The 16,981-nt window shown below is 40.7% G+C and overlaps 1 protein-coding gene across 3 annotated transcripts in view; it reads left to right on the top strand.

Moving 5' to 3' along the window:
• Window positions 1–16,981, top strand: part of LOC108787378 (mitogen-activated protein kinase 14) — a 47,062-nt gene that overhangs the window by 9,709 nt on the left and 20,372 nt on the right. For all 3 annotated transcript variants that reach the window (XM_018556914.1, XM_018556913.1, XM_018556912.1), the window contains exons 2-4: window positions 9,356–9,485; window positions 13,067–13,125; window positions 15,552–15,663. In XM_018556914.1, the coding sequence (XP_018412416.1) occupies window positions 9,356–9,485; window positions 13,067–13,125; window positions 15,552–15,663 (301 nt within the window). The remainder of the gene's footprint in view (window positions 1–9,355; window positions 9,486–13,066; window positions 13,126–15,551; window positions 15,664–16,981) is intronic.

The raw sequence follows: 16,981 nt of genomic DNA, 5'->3' as shown, positions 1-16,981 counted from the left end.
AGCCCCCCCCCCCTTAAAATCTTTTTTTTTTTTTTTTTTTTTTTAATGAAAGACCTACCTCCCAACAAGCATTGCCTGGTATTTGCTGTTTTCGCAATAGTCCAGAAAAGTCTCTTCAGTGCCCTCCTGAGATTGATTTCAACTAGCTAGTGACACCCCAACATCTGGTGTAAAAGGAACTTGTCACTTGTCAGGGCAAAGTGACAGGTTGTCTTTATTACACCTTTCAGCCCAACCTTAACTGCAGTCCTCCATTTTTGTCTGACATAATCATCAAATGGCTAGTACTTCTCAGTATAGGGAACATCGGAACTTTTCCCGTCCTAGCAAGATGCTGTGCTCAGTCCTGAGCAGCCAATTACACTTCCTCCCAGAACACAGTGCTCTGGCCTGATCAACCAGTTGTAACTTCAATAAAAACGTATTTTAATTGAAAAACGTCAATAAATCTTTTTTTAATTGAATAGTGAAGGATTAGAAGCTCTGTGAGAACTGTGGAAACATGACTTATTCTAGCCCATGCAAGAAAGGTCAATGCAATATGCTTTAAATGAACAGTCTTCAACATTAAAAATGAAACTGAAATGTACACACAGAGCATAGGTGATGATCCTCTGAATCAACTGTGGGTTTAGACCTGTGTATGCAGGTTTTGATTGAACTTAATGGACTTTTTTTTTTTTTTTTTTTTAACCTGCTTGTGATGCAGGAGAATATTCACTGCAGACACTTTGCTACCCCCCCCTCCATAAACAGAAACCCGGACAGTGCTCTGCCACCAACTGGATTCAGGCCTGTTTTGAATTATTTGGTGATATCTTTCTGAAACACAGACAGGAAGTAGATGGCACCTTTATAAAGTAAATGTGTGGAGCAGCTCATAGACTCTTTAGATGGGTTATTAGGAAGACACAATTAAACCTTTACTAAGGGAAACATAATAACTGCAGTTGCCTACCTTCCTGAAAATACTAGCTGCCTGGCTATATTCAGCTGAAATACTTTTCAGTCCAAATTGCCAATAAGTAGCTATCAAAATACATTGATGGGTGGATGTCAGTCTGGAGGAGTGGGTGTTCTTGGCAGGTTGCATTTGCATGCAGACTACCCAAAGTAAAGCCAACATGTGATGCTGAGGCTCCGTGATTGAAAGAACATAAATCTAATGAAAGAAGGTGACACTCCAGAGACAGCCTAGGGAGGGAAAGAGTTAGGTAATGCCTGGAATTGAGGCAGGCACTATCTAACTGGCGGCAGCTTCTAATGCAAACTATGAGAAGCTCACAGTGTGCAGCTAAATCAGAATGAGCAATTTCAGTACAGGAGAGGAGCTTGTACAACTGTGCAAGGCATAAGCCCGCCCCTGAGCGGGGCGGGCTTTCGATGATCGCAAGTACGATCTGCCCGTCCAAGGTGGGCAGATCGTACGGGCTTTCAAGAAGCATACGACCATCGCAAGACAAAACTCTTGCGATGGTCGTAAGGTGTATGGGCACCTTAAGGCTGGAGTTCAGCTTTAGGCCCCCTTCACACTGAGTGGTTTATCGCTGCAAAATCACACATATTTCCATGCTATATCGCTCTGTGTACTAGGTCCAATGAATGTCGATGTAGCTGTTCCCATTTACAGCTCCATGTCGCCTGTACATGGTCGCTATCGTGCGTCGCTTGTGCAGGACCCTTTTTTGGCGCGGATGTTGCGCGATTGTACTCAGCCCAATACGAAAATGTGTGCGATATCACGTGGCAAAACGCACCATATCGCGCAAATGACAAACGCGCAATTTGCAATATCGCAAGTGTGAATGGGGTGTCAAGGTAGTGTGCATTAGAAGCTCAGCAAGTCAGATAGAGCCTTTCTCTTTTTCCTGGCTAACATCCAGCATCATCAAACCCTTTCTCCCCAGCCTTATTGTCCTTGGCCTGCCCCTTTCATTTATTACATTTCAGTTCCTTCAATTATATAGTCTCAGCATTACATGAGGTGTTATACAGGGCAGTCTGCATGAAATGGGAACTCCCACTCCTTCAGACTAACATCAACCCATCAAGGTATTTTGATATTTGTATAACGCCTCCCAGTAGCCAGCCCACTGATTGCATCAAGGCTGAGGGCTTTTGAGAGAAGTGCAGAGGCAGGGTACTATCATGTTTTAAGGAAACCATTTACAGCACTGTGCCAGCCACTCCTATTAGGCATTATCTGTCTGCATTGCATAGAGAAGCATGAAGTCTCAGTGATGATATCAGGTATGAGTTGAAATGGACAGGATTTATTTAAAAATGTTGCTAGCATGTTGAAGGGCAAACGCAGAAACCAGGGAAATCCAAATATATCTGTCGAGTTTCTATTGCTGTGTGTGTGTTGCCATTTTCGTAAATCCCAAATGTAGTTTTTATTAGAACAAGAGGCGAGAGTAATCTTTCAATGGGAGGACCTGTTGTGGTGACAAATGTCTATGGGGAATTTGTCTCGCAGGTATTTTCTTTCACTTACTGTTGCTTCTTTTGTACAGAAAGTAAAAGAAAATTCTCCCCAACAGGACACCATAAGAAAATAAACTTTCAGTGGCTTTTTAAACCTTTCCTGCTCTATCCAAAACTGAAAAAAAAAAGTTTGGCCAATGCACATACCTTAAATGACTGTGTCATGAGAGGTTATGGAGGCTGCCATTGTCACGTGGCAAAACGCACCATATCGCGCAAATGACAAATGCGCAATTTGTCATTTGTCCCTTTTGAGAATACTAGTTCCCTAGCTGTCATGCTGATGCTTTGGTTTCAGTTGTTTGAGCCACTGATCGGGAACAGGTACAGCAATAAGGGATTCTGACCCTCATTTACAGGTCTGTAAGGCTGACCATACGCTGATATTTTTGTTTCCATTCAAACCGTGGGCTGAATGGAAAAAAAAATAGACCCGATTCCTCCAACACTAACAGCGTGTTGATTAAGGCCTTGTTCACACCAAATGCAGAGCAGATCCGGTCAGGTTTCTGCACACGCACGCTAGTCTTTTTGACGCGTTACTGATGCGTTCCGGGTTCTTTTTGGTAAAAAAAAATAAATCTATATTTTTAAAGTTTAAAATGGGCTTTCTGTGCGTTCCAGGCATTTGCATGCATTTTTTATGCGATCCCGAGCATGTAAAATAGGGTCTGCTGCAGTTTTTTCACCTGCTCTGGATCTGCTCTGCAACTGCACGCTGCGATGTGAACTGAGCAAAAAATACCATTGGAATACATTGGACGCAGTTTTGATCCGCTCTGCAACTGATCTGCTCTGCACCTGCTCCGTGCTTGGTGTGAACAAGGCCTTAGGAATCCAACAGTTGATATTGTATTCTGACAGGTGCTGTCGGCTGGCACCTTTGATCAGCTGATTGAGGGATGCCGATCGAAAGGGTGCCGACAGCGGCACACACTGTGCAGATTTTGGCCAGTTCCAAAAAACCAGATGAAATTCGAACAGTGTATGGGCACCTTAACGCTGTACTTAACCCCTTAAGGACAGAGACAATTGTCCATGTTCTGAACGTAAACAAAAACAGAATTTGAGCTATATGTCCAACCATAAGTTACCTCTTTCACGTTAAATGCACCCACACTTATTATATATTGTTTTTTAGAGGACAAATAGTGCTTTTGTTTGACATCAAATATTTATAAATGAACTGTAATTATATATGAATAAAATCTAACCAATTGTGAGAAATAAAGACATTTTTCATGTTTTCCCCAAGCATGAACACAAATTTTATTGTGAATTTCATAATACTGATATGTGTTACTGGAACACAAACACCTATAATTGTATTCTACAGTGTCCCATGAGTACATCAACACCCCAATGTACAGGTTTAATCGGGCCACATATGGGGCTTGCCCATTTCAGTCACCATACATGGAATTTTGGCATTTACTGGCCTTGGTCTTTCCCTGAGATTTCATAAGATTAGAGATGAAATTTCCCAGCAATGCTCTGCTGATGTAACCTTCCCAATATACAACTCTTTGGCACATTACATCATTTGTGCCAGAACTGGACCAGGAAATAGATGAACTCTATTTATAAGTAAATGAAAAACAAGTTTAACTAATGAATGAAAGATGATTTTAAATCAGCATGCAGAGCTGCATGCTGATGTGATTTTTAGTGAAAGGTGTTAACGGTCCACTTTAAGTCAGACACAGCCAGGCATTTTCAAAAGGAGGCAAGAAATGGCAGCTTACTTCTCTTATGGCAGAGTCACTTCAATAAACTTTGGTCAAAACAAACTTTTCTTTGTTTAATTAAAGATTTGTTCAGATCTTTATAAATCTAGTCTCTTTACAGGTCAGTCTCCCTTCCTGAAGCAATATGTGAACAAGTTGGTCTCTTAAGCTAAAAAAAACCATATTAACTCTTTTGCTGCCACCGACAGGCTTACGGCAGAGCACAACTGCTTCCAGCTGGTCAGCCCGGTAAGCCTTACGTCGGTGGCTTTCTCCCTTCTGCAATAATCTCATGGTCGCTTTAGTGTCCATGAACTTTATATCAGAAGGGTCCCCTGTAAAATTAGTGAACAAGCCATGGATGACAGCTACTAACAAAAAAAACCCGAGTTGGATTAATCGTATTAAAAATACATTTTTTTTTAAATCGCTCCAGTGCTGGACTATTAGTTTGCTTTGAGATGTTTGTCTCACGTGGGAGCAAGCTTGGAGTGGTGGCTACTTTACAAAACACACAGGGAACATGGGGAACAAAAGTAGCCACCCACCAGAACAATGTACCAGCTATAGAGGTATACAAATCCCAGCAATACATTATACAGTGCAATGTACCATCAGCTATGGAGGAATACAAATCCCAGCATTACTTTATACAGCGCATTGTACCATCAGTTATGGAGGAATACAAATCCAAACAATACATTATACAGCACAATGTACCATCAGCTATGGAGGAATACAGATCCCAGCCATACATTATACAGCGCACTGTACCATCAGCTATAGAGGAATACAGAACCCAGCAATACATTATATAGCACAATGTACCATAGAGGGGGGAACATTTCACAGGGGGAGGGGGAAACATTACCACAGACATGTGCTTTCCTCCTTGCAGTCCTAGGCTGCCCTCCCCTCCTCGTGTATAAACAGTATACAGTACTAACCACAACCAGAGCCCGGCCAGTGAGCCCCTAGTTCCCCAACATCTCGCCTTATGAGCTGAGCCGTCCACCCCTGCCCGTTTCAGTAACGCACATCTCCCTATAGTTCCCAGACATCTTGCCTGCTGAGCAGTCTCCAAGCAACTTTCTTCCCTGTGAAGATCATGGTGTGCGGCGTGTCTGTCGGCGGCTGCTGTCCCTCCTGCTCGCTCCTCCTCGCTTCAGTTTAATAATTTTCCCTGTGGCGATCGTGGATGGTGTGGGCGGGTCTGGCAGTGGCGGCCACCACCACCCCCTTGAACAGGATCAGTCAGTGAGAACTGGGTGTGTGCGTGGAGGTGCGAGCAGGGCAACTAATCGAATGCCAACTAATCGATGATGGAAAACGTTGACAACGTTTTTTTCATCATCGATTATAATCGACTCAGTCAATTCGTTGTTGCAGCTCTATTCACCAGTTTCGGAATAAATGGGAAGCCTCTGTACTTAGTGTTTTCCATTTTATTTAGAACAGAGGCTGCAGAAAAAGAGATTGAGGACTCTGTATCCTCAATTTATTTTTCAATTTCAAAAAGGAGATGTCAGGGGTCTGTTTAGACTCCTGATATTTCCCAGAACCCCCCCCAACAGTAAAAATAAATAAAACACCACACACACGCAATAGTGTGCACTGCATTGTGGTGTAAGCCATGTGCTGCGGTGCGTTGTTGGAACACATTGCAGTGCTTGATTTTTCTTTTCAAAATAACATTAATTTAACCGTGACAGCGCATGGCAAAATGTTATGACGCATTGCTGTGCGTTGTGATATGCTGTGTTATGATTAAATGTATACCTGTATCATTTTATCACAACACACCCACCAACGCCGTTTTACAAAAAGGTGCAATTTAAAATTGACAAATTTATTTCCTCAATACAGTTTTATTTTGTAGATTATCAGGAAATATTTTTTATTTGTGCACTAATACTGACTTTAGTGTGCTTTTATCAGTTTTAATGTGTATTTTTATCTCTTTATTTTTGATTTGATAAACATTTGCACAATTATCGCATGACCTACAAAAGCTAGCAATGGAGCATCAAAACTAAGGAAAAAAATTGAGGTTAGAAGCGTTCCCGGAGGGCTAGGCAGCCAAGAGGTTAAAGGACAACGGTAACTTTGTAGAATTTGCCTTTCATAAATTCCCACCATTTTGAGAAAAAAATCAATCCTCTCTGGGTGATCTGTGTACATTACAAGGATTTTATTACAGTTTGTTGCAGATTCCTACCTGTTTCTATTCTGAAGAAATAGCTGTTTGGAAAGGACATGCTGCAACAAACTGATCCCTGGGAGGGTCTGGGTTCATAATAATCAGCTGGTAGGCTTCCTGTGCTGTGCTGAAATTCCGATTGCAAAGGATACCAAAATATGTACTTGTACCTTCGTACTGACTTCTGGTGAAATCAGTCAGCCAATCACAGAAGCAGGAAGTTACTTTTCTGGGGGGTTTCGTACACCAGTTGTGTACAGAACACTTCCGGGTCCCTATATTTCATTGAATTGTTTTACATATTTAGGATATTACAGCAGCTACCATTTTAAATGGAAATATAATTTTTTACTATAACTTACAAAATGAAATGGCTTGAGCAACAATTATATATGCTATATATTTTTATATTTAAAGTGGAGTTACCCTTTTAGTTCCAACTACAGCAGTATGATCATTAGCTCTTTAAGGACCATTAATCATTTTTAACTCCTAAAGCATTTTAATGACAATTAAGAATTACCTACCCTTCTCTGTACAGATGTCAATTATATACTAGTCAATCAGCTAGTTAAAATACACTATCCTCATACTGCAAGAGGTGAAAATAAGAGCCAGGGTAATGGTTATCCAATGAAAAATTATGCAACTGAAAATTGTTTTCTCTTACAAGTTGTGTAAAGACCCATGGGAGGTGCTCGTAAATAAGACTATCTCTGATATACTTAATGGGAGTAGAAATTAATCTTTACAGCAACTAAGCAAATAATATCTAGGCCTTGGAACACGCCTACTGTGAGCTTTGCTGAAGTAGAAAAAAATAAAACTGCTGTTCATAATTATACCTATTAAAAACTATTGGGGAGTTTGGCAACGTTGGCTGACTTGACAATGTGTAGCTGCACCTGTGCCACTCATTACATGCTATTGATGTGTGCATGTTGTCCCCAAATGAGTCATTCATGCGGTGCATGCGCAGAATGACCTCGGCCAGTGATTTATGATTTCATGAATAACTAAAGGTTATGCCTCCCCTATGTGCTACTCGTTCAGGGCCACTGTGTAAATATTAAAAGTGTTTATTCAGGGGCGCATGCAACGCTGGCTACACATTGTTGATATTGACTTGTCGACCTTGGACAGCAGCCAATAGGGTATGCTGTCCACATGTAAACTTTACCACAAACATTTAAATATGTACAGTGTAAATAAGGCTAAAATCTGCAGTCCCGGACTCCGCTATGTCCTATTTTTTTGGGTACGCTGCTTAACAAGTTGTAACTAAACGGCCGGACGGGACCCTCCTAAATGCGGTGGACGTTTTAAAACATACAGTATATGAATTTTTAACAGCCGGCAATGCTGCTTGTATGTTGCGCTCCTGTATGCGGTAAACCCCCCTTCCCGTCGCCACTTATCCTGGGCGGGCTCCACTGTCCCCTGTGCGAGCCCGACACAGTGACTCTCTGAATGGAGGTTTGAGGGAGGTCAGCATGCAATCTCCGGCTGATCTCCCCTCCGATCTCTGAATGCGGACATGATGTGTATTCCATCACTTCCGCATTTAGCTGTCATTTTTCGGCTTCTCTAGCCAGAGTGAAGCTGGAGAAGCAAATCTCTACTTCATCGGCTTCTGTGGGGGCAATAGGGTTGTAAAAGATCCCTGATGTCTCTTTTTAAAGAGGACATTTTCACTGTATATTTGCAATTACATAGGGGGCTTCTTAGTTAATAAAGATAAGTGTTAAAAAATAAAAGTTTTTCAAGAAATTAGTCACATAAACAAACAAAAACAAAATAATTTTAAGTCCCTTGCCCCCATGTGCACACACATGCAAACATGCATGGGGTTCACCTACGTGCGAAAACAACGATTGCGCCTCACATGTTACATATCACTGTTAAAGTTGGTGTGCAAGCAATTCTAGGACCATCAATCATTGTTAACACTAAATTGATGAGCAGTAAAAGCTTTTTAAAGCGTCCCTTATGTCCAATTTTGGGCATGGTAGTTTTTTGCAATTTTAAGGCTTGACATGTTTGGTGTCTATTTATCTGATGTAACCCCGTTTAAAAAAAAATATTTTACCAAAAAATGGTGTAATAATGTTTCAAAGCATAATGTAGGAAAAACAGTCCCCTCCCCCCCAAAAAAATGTCTTTATATAGTAAAGAATACAAACCCCAGTGCTGATTACCACCAAAAGAAAGCTCTGTGTCCCCCCAAAAATTATATAAAATTAATTTCAGTACAGCGTTGCATGACTGAATAAATGTCATTGAAAGTACCTCAGTGCTGAATACTGAAAAATGGCCTGGACAGGAATAGGGGTTTAACGCCAGGGTCTTCAAGTGGTTAATGCAGTGCAGCATAGTGCTTGCAGCATTTTGATCGCACAGGCCGCACAGCAGGCACAATGTGCCTTGTGATCCTGAGCGGGCGATCGCATTGCTGCCGGAGGGCGTGGCTACGGTGCCATTCACTTCAATGGCCCGCCACACCCCCTCCAGCGCGGCAAGAAAGTGAGCTGGCCGCAATGCCAGGCAGTGCGTTCCGGCCAGAATCGGACCGGAACGCCCTGCTTATGGTGTGAACTAACCCCAACTCTAAAGTAAAGAGCTGCCTACTTGAAATTTTAGCAATCATAGTTTGTCACTGTTTTGCAAGTGCATGGTGTAGGAAGGAAATATACATTAACTAGAAATAAACATATAGGACAGTGACTAGAAAGAGACAAAAATAATTCTGTATAAAAATCTCCAACATAAGGTGTGTATGGCTCTATGGAGCATCACTAATTATATATAGTTGCCTAGTTTTATACAGCTGCACATATTTATGTATTAGTCTGCTATAGTGATTAGAGTATGTAATATACATTGCTATGTTGGATTGGCGCTGTTTACGGATCATGATTTTGTTTTTGTATCTCTTCCACAGCTCAGCGTATGACACAAAAACAGAACAGCGAGTTGCGGTGAAAAAGCTGTCGCGACCATTTCAATCTATAATCCATGCTAAACGTACTTATAGAGAAATTCGCCTGCTAAAGCATATGAAACATGAAAATGTGAGTAATCTATTTTCACCAGGGTTGGAAAAATAACTCCATCCAAATGTATATATGACAACTGCAATGGTAAACAAATGATATGTACCCAAATAGGATCACACTTGACCCTCCATGCATAAAGCAGTGGTTTGATCTTACATAAGCACATAATGGAGCACAGATAACTTAAAAATTTGTGTGTGTGAGACATAAAAGCTGGGAGTGACTGGACTGAACTCCATGCAAAGCATTTTCTCTGCAGCATTAAAGGAGAACTATGGGGTTCTATCTTTTTTTTATGAATGCATTCCTTAGGCTAAATAAGTAAATTATGTAATTTACTGTAATTAGCCAAAATGCACAGGAAGGCTGTAAAACCTTATTTTAGGTGGTGGGCGGGGCTAAGCGCCGCAATGAGAAGACATCCCGATGTATCTGACGGGATTCTCCCCACTGATGACTGACAGTGATTCTTGAGAGCTGCTCACGAATATATGGACATGCGCAGCAGCTCTCTCCTTACATGCACGTCCCCGTGTGCCAGCTCCTTCCCCACTCTCTCTTTCTCTCTCTGCTGACAGATCATGGATCGCTGATGACAGAGGGGAAGGAGCTCTCTCTCTTCAGCATTTACTACAAATCGGAAAGGCCATATATGGTAAATTATGTCACTGGAGATCCCTGCTGATCGGATCCGATCAGCAGGGATCTCCAGTGACATCATTTACCATATATGGACTTTACGATTTGTAGTAAATGCTGAAGAGAGAGAGAGGGCTCCTTCCCCTCTCTCATCAGCGATCCCCAGTGAATTGAGGATGTCAGCGTCAAACAGAGCATGCAGAGAGAGAGAGGGGAAGGAACCTGCGTGCACGAGCTGACAAAACACAGCTGTGCACGATGAGAGGAAGCGCGGCCACAGCAATGATATCATTTGAAAAAAAAGCCGTGGGCGGGCTGGATCAAATGTTAACGCCCCCTAAGAGGAAAGGAGCATGGCTGAAGACAGCCATTTACTACAGCTTTGAGGGTTTTTATCTGTGATGTGCTGCGAATTTAGAAAAAAAGAACGATGCTACTACAATCAAGGTAAGGGGTATTTTTATTTGCCCTTAAGTCATAGTTCTCCTTTAACACTGCCAGATCCATTTTTGCACACGTAAAATGCACATTTTAGGCCTACATATTACCTCCCCAGAATTATATATTTCCTGAAAACGGGGGCCCTGGAGAATAAAATGGTGACAGTTGCAATTTTTTTATGTCGCATAATAATAGCTCAACCGTTTTTCAAACCCAAATTGTCAGTAAAGAATATACTTGAGTTAATTTTAGTGCACATAAGCACAAAATATTACCCATTTTGTGTGGTTAAATTTAAAATGGGTTGCTCTGAGTAAATAGACATACATGACAAGCTCCATAATTGCGTGCACCCTTAAAATGGTGAAAAACGACAGTACCCAAAATTGTCTAGGCTTTAAAAGCTTTTACAGGTCATCAGCTTAGAGGTAATTATGTAATAGCCCTAGGATTATTGCTTTCACTCTTGCGTGCATGGCGATCCCCAACATGTGCGGCGCAATCGTTGTTTTCGTACATGGGCTCGCCAATGCTTTTTTGCGCTTGTATTTGCATGTGTGTGGGGGGTGAGGAAAAAAAATTTTGGGGGTGTTTTTTTTTTCTTATTGTTATTTAACTTTATTAAAAAAAGGATTTCTCAGTTAAGAGTCCATTCTCCAGTTTAGAGTCCATCAGTGTCCTGTTGTTCATTGCTTAAGCCCTAATGAAGGGGGAATACTTACCACCGATACTTGTTGGCTGTGCATATCTTTTTGTGGTAATATCTAAAGCCAATTAAATGTTTTTTTGGACTCTTGAGACAGATGCCTGACTTTTAGTCTTCATTCATGTGGATGACCCCCCTGTTTTGTGAAGAGCTGCCAGAACGGAGCCATCAGGGCCAAATATTGCACCTATTTAAATAGAGATAGTTTGTGGTTGAGCTCCTCATCCTCACTCCCCCTTAGGCTGGGTTCACACCTAGGCGTATCAAGTATGCGCGTTTCGTGCTGCGTGTTTTTACCACGATTCGCGGTTAAAAAACGCGTGACAAATGCGCGTTTCTGAGGGCTACTTGGCTGTATCCCAATGGAAACGTGCGACAAAAACGCCGCAAAGAAGCTCATGTACCGTTTCAGGCGTAGGCCGTTTTGTAGCGCGTTCAGATGGGCTTAAATACGGCAAGGTGTGAACCATACCCATAGAAAACAATGGGATTTTCATGTTTGAGCGTTTTGTAGAGCGTTCGTAGAGCGTTGAACGCGCTACAAAACGTACCGGTGTGAACCAAGCCTTAGAAAGGTCTTGGTTGGCTTATTTTTTTAACAAGCTGTTAAAAAAAATAAAATTAAAACAAGTCCTTTTTCACTTCTGTATCTATAAGAATTGGAACTATTTATTTGTAAGCTCTCATGAGCAGGACCTTTCTAACCCTATGGGATGTGATTGTCTTGTTAACTGTATTGCCTCTCCCGTTTTGTAAAACGCTGTACAAACTGTTGGCGCTATATAAATCCTGTATAATAATAGTTTTCAAAATTCAGTTCTTTGCTTTTTTTTCTAGCAGCTAGACAGGTCTGGGTGGGCTTGTTTTCTTAATGCTCTTTTACTGCTTAATAATATGTAAATATTTTTTTGTTTGTAGAATGGACACAGGTGCACTTTAAAGTAGTATTAAACTCACACTTTTTTCAATTATTAATCCAGATTTAACAAATATACTGTACATTGCCCAGCAAATAATGTATTTACATTTTTGCCCAAACACTTAGTCATCATGTTTCAGACCGCTCCAACTCTCATCTCTGCTTCCCTGAATGTCCTGTCCAGTAAAAGATCACACGGGACAGAGCAGTCTTCTTCAGCAGTGTCCATCTAGCCTGGAGGAGGAAGGAGGGAGAAGTAAGGAAGGAGTTGCAGGGGAACTACTTGCCTTGCCATGTCTGTGTGTTTGTAGACACACACAGATTACTAGCACACACATGGGTAGCTCCATAGGACCCTGCAAGTGAAAGGAACCACCCTAAAGCAGGAAATCAGGACCAGCTGAGTCAGCAGGAAACTCTAAAACAGTGGTTCTCAAATTAAAGAAATAAAAATAAAAGAATTTAAAAAATAAAAAAGCGATTAAAAAGAAATAAGAAAATTTATAAAAAATAAACAATAATAAGGTGAGAGTCCTCCTCAGCCCTCTCCTAGCGCAGTGTCAGTTCTCCTGCCAAGCCGCCAGATGTTGCTGCAGCAGCCCCGTCATCCCTAAACTTTACCGTTCGGGGTCACCACAACTTGGCAAATGTTACCAAGGGGTCCTGGCCCTAGAAAGGTTGAGAACCACTGCTCTAAAACTTTTAAACATTAAGGAGCAGTATCCATAGTAAGTGATTTAATTAGTATTTTGAAATTGCTTGAAAACCTTTTGACTTTAATATCACTAAATATTTTATGAATTTTCTTAGACTTGATATAATGGCAGTAAAGTATTTTTTATTTCTTTAGATTTACTAGCAAAATTTGTATCGGTTTATATCTTTTTACAGGTCATCGGACTCTTAGATGTTTTTACCCCTTCAAAGTCATTTGAGGAGTTTAATGATGTGTGAGTAAGAGTTTTCGTTGTAGCGGCCATAATTGAATATTCTTCAAGAAGTATCTACATTATAAAGGCTTATTATATGTACTTCTCTGCTGAGACGAATATTTAGGCTGTTTTTGGCTTTTTCTTTTTACAATACTGGTTCTTATTTTCATTCACAAATCTGAAATAAAATATCACTAGCAATATGCTTGCACTCCTGAACTTACTTGAGGTCAGTGACTCTGATTATTGATAAATTATTCTAATTATTTATTAGAAAATTCCGTAGAGGATAGCAGTGGCAGCCTTTAAGTACAGTTTTCCTTTTAAAAAGCAGTCTACACATAGACCTCGAGTTTAAGGCTTACCAAACACTTATAGATACCTTTTTTTTTGTTCAGCTTGCAGGAGGAACAGAATCCTCCATTCATGCTACCCCACCCATGCTAACTTTGGGTTATTGTATTCAGCAGCCACTGCTCATACTGGGCCTTTACTGATACTACAGTAGATGTCAAAAGTAATTACATGATTTAAACTGTGTTTCATTTTATACTAGTCAAATCCTGCCTAAGTGCAAACTCCCGTAGATGCCTGATGATATATGTACTGGCAATCTCTTTGAAACAGTGGTGGCAGTTTGTGGAGCTTAGGCATACAGCCTCGGAAAGTCAAAACTAGAGGTGCACAGAAATTTTGAAACCGATCCTAAAAAAAAAATGTTGTAACCGTGTTTTCCTTTTTTACACTTTAAAAAAAAAAGTTTATTTTTTTTTGTCTGAACTTGAAAATGTTTTTTTATATATATTTAATTTATTTTTATTAACTTTACTGCTGGGTGCTTTGGTGAAATATCAGGGGTCTAAACAGACTCCCGATATATGCCTTTTACAATAGAAAAAGGGATTGAGGACACAGAGTCCTCAATCTCTTTCTGCAGCCTCCGCACTGAATGAACAGGAATACTGTACTTAGTGTTCCTGTTCATTCACACATTGTGGATATAGTACGAGTTACTATTTATACAATCATGAATAAATAGGAAGTGACGTAGAGCAGGAAGCTGAGTGGGGCGGCACGGGAGGAGAGCTCAGCCTCCTGTGACACACTCACAGCGCTCTCCTCCCCGCACTGCTCTGACAGTTTCTCTCCTCCCTGCTGGGTGCTGTGTCAGAGGGGACACAGAGCAGCGCACAGTAAGGAGGAGAGAAACTAGGGATGCATCGCATTTTCGTCCGAAAGATGGTACTTTCTGCATTTTGGCCAAAGTGCCATTTTCATCCAATATGTTTCGGCAGCCGAAATTTCGGTGCATCCCTAGTCAAAACCCAGTAAAAGTGTGACACGAAGTCAAAGAGGGCACAAGAGAGCACTTTTTGGTTATTAGATGCAAAAAAAAAGCATTTTTGTAATATATACTAGTAGGCAGACCTTGTAAAACTTTGAAATGGAATACAGGTTCACTTTAAGTGATCTAAAGAATTCTTGGTGGCCTTTGCCCAATTTTAAAGGGAACTAATTTTGTTTTTTTATAACTATTTCCTTTATTACTATCATAACTTAAAGAAGGATTTTAAAAATTGTACACTTGCAGTGGGGCTAACCCCGCACTGCAGGGGTTAAGTACTCATTTTGTCTTGGGGGCTCAAATAAAGCTGTTTTACTCACCTGATCATTGGTCCCACTCACTTCTGTCCCCTCCCCCCCGCTCTAGCTATGGAGTGTCCCTCGGTGTCCTCCTGTCTAATGCAAGTGAATGGACCTTCATTAGACGTGATAATGTCAGCGGTCCTTAGATGGCCGGAGCCCTGGGGAGGAGAGCCTCCAAGGTCTGGTCTGGTAACCTTGCTGGACCGAGGACCAGGGGAGTATATCTGCTCTATTTGAGTCCCCTAGACAAAGCAAGCACTTAACCCTCAGTGTGGGGTAGCCCCACTGTGTCTATTCTTAACTTCCCTGTTGAAACATGAAATGTTATTTACAGAGTTAAATTTTCCACACAAAAGTGCCTAATTCTTTCACTCCCCTATCACGTTTAAGTAAACAAACAGCATTTGCTGTGTCCTTAAAAGGAAGATTTTCTATAAATAATAAAAAATTGTATAAAACAAAACGTATAAAATATGCTTTGAACGTATAATTATAGAATATGCTGACCCGAAGCAATTTGAGGTTAAAAGTTGACATATGAGCTGTCTTTCTTGCCAAACATTTGAAGTTCTGGTCAGATAATCGCATTCCTGTCACACTATAGTTAGAAGGTGGCACAGGGGTTTAATATCTACAACTTATGTGTCCCCACCCTGCTTTTAGCCTTCTAATTAGAATACGAAAGAGAATCCCCACACGGGGAGGTCTTCTCAATGCTCTTATGTGTGAAGTTTTAATTTATTTCTAATGAGATTAGTTCCTGTCACTAACAATCCAAAAATTTTTTTGTTATCTAGGTATCTGGTGACGCATCTAATGGGAGCAGACCTTAACAATATTGTAAAATGTCAGAAGCTGACAGATGATCATGTGCAGTTCCTAATATATCAAATTTTACGAGGTCTTAAGGTACGTAGATGGTTAAAAGTTGATCAAAGGAGATCTGTCCCTTTTTACCCTAGAAAACAAAGAGAACCCATATACAGGTGAAACTCAAAAAATTAGAATATCGTGCAAAAGTTCATTTATTTCACTAATGCAACTTGAAAGGTGAAACTAATATATGAGATAGACTCATTACATGCAAAGCAAGATAGTTCAAGCCGTGATTTGTCATAACTGTGATGATTATGGCTTACAGCTCATGAAAACCCAGATCCACAATCTCAGAAATTTTTTGGCAGTGTGGCAGGTGCCAAGTCCTGCTGGAAAAGGAAGTCAGCATCCCCATAGAGCTAGTCTGCGGAAGAAAGCATGAAGTGCTCCAAAATCTCCTGGTAGACGGCTAAGTTGCATTAGTGAAATAAATTAACTTTTGCACAATATTCTAATTTTTCGAGTTTCACCTGTATGCTTCCCATGCATCTATAATGTGGTGAATATTACAAAAAAGAGTGAGCTTCTGTGCACATGCATTTTTTTTTTCAGTGTTACATTATAGAAGGGATTCCAACATCAGTTTAGCTCACTGTTGGCTAGGATGTAACTAATCTAAAGAACATGCATATCTGTCTGATATAAATCTGTATGCAAATCCACTAAGGTGAGGTGCCTGCACAGCACTAAAATCTATAATGAAAGAAGGAAAGCTGAGCTTTTAGACCCCTAATTCTGCCAGTTTAGCTAGCTGTGAAGCATATTTGTGGACTTGCTTGACTTTATATATTGTAGGAGCTAAAGTGTTTTTAATTTTGTTTTCATTAAAAAATGAATACTCAACAACTATGTTAAATAACTGTGCGATTGCATAAAATACACTCCTCTTGCCAGCCTAGCTCCCATGAAGGAAAGTATCCCACCCTCATTTGGTGCAGATGCTTACTTGCCTGAATCTTCCAATTCTGGATACCTGCAATCTTTACAACCTATGACTGAAATATTTCTTGCCGTTGGCCTTGCCAGTACAGCCATTCTGCAAACAGTTGTATGGGGCCATCGTCCAAGTCCTCATGCATGAAAGGGACAACCCCTTAGAAGTCTGTGGGGATTGACTGTGCATGCTTGCTCAGCAGCAGGGCAGTTTTAAGCGACCGGATGTCAAGATTGTGGCAGGCTGTTTCTTTTAGATTCAGGTAAGTTTTTTTACCTGAATCTACAGTTCTTTATTATATGTCAACAATTTGAAGGAAAAAAAGGTGTGCTGGGGCTTTAAAATGTGAAAGGAATTTTATTTTATCAACTGGAAAACAAATATTGAGCGACCGACTGTGTCGCTATACTAAAGATG

Source organism: Nanorana parkeri, unplaced genomic scaffold (genome assembly GCF_000935625.1).
Source record: "Nanorana parkeri isolate BGI_ZX_2015 unplaced genomic scaffold, ASM93562v1 scaffold257, whole genome shotgun sequence".
Taxonomy (NCBI): Eukaryota; Metazoa; Chordata; class Amphibia; order Anura; family Dicroglossidae; genus Nanorana; species Nanorana parkeri.
The sequence above is the reverse complement of the archived record's forward strand: the minus strand, read 5'-3'. Positions and strand labels throughout refer to the sequence as shown.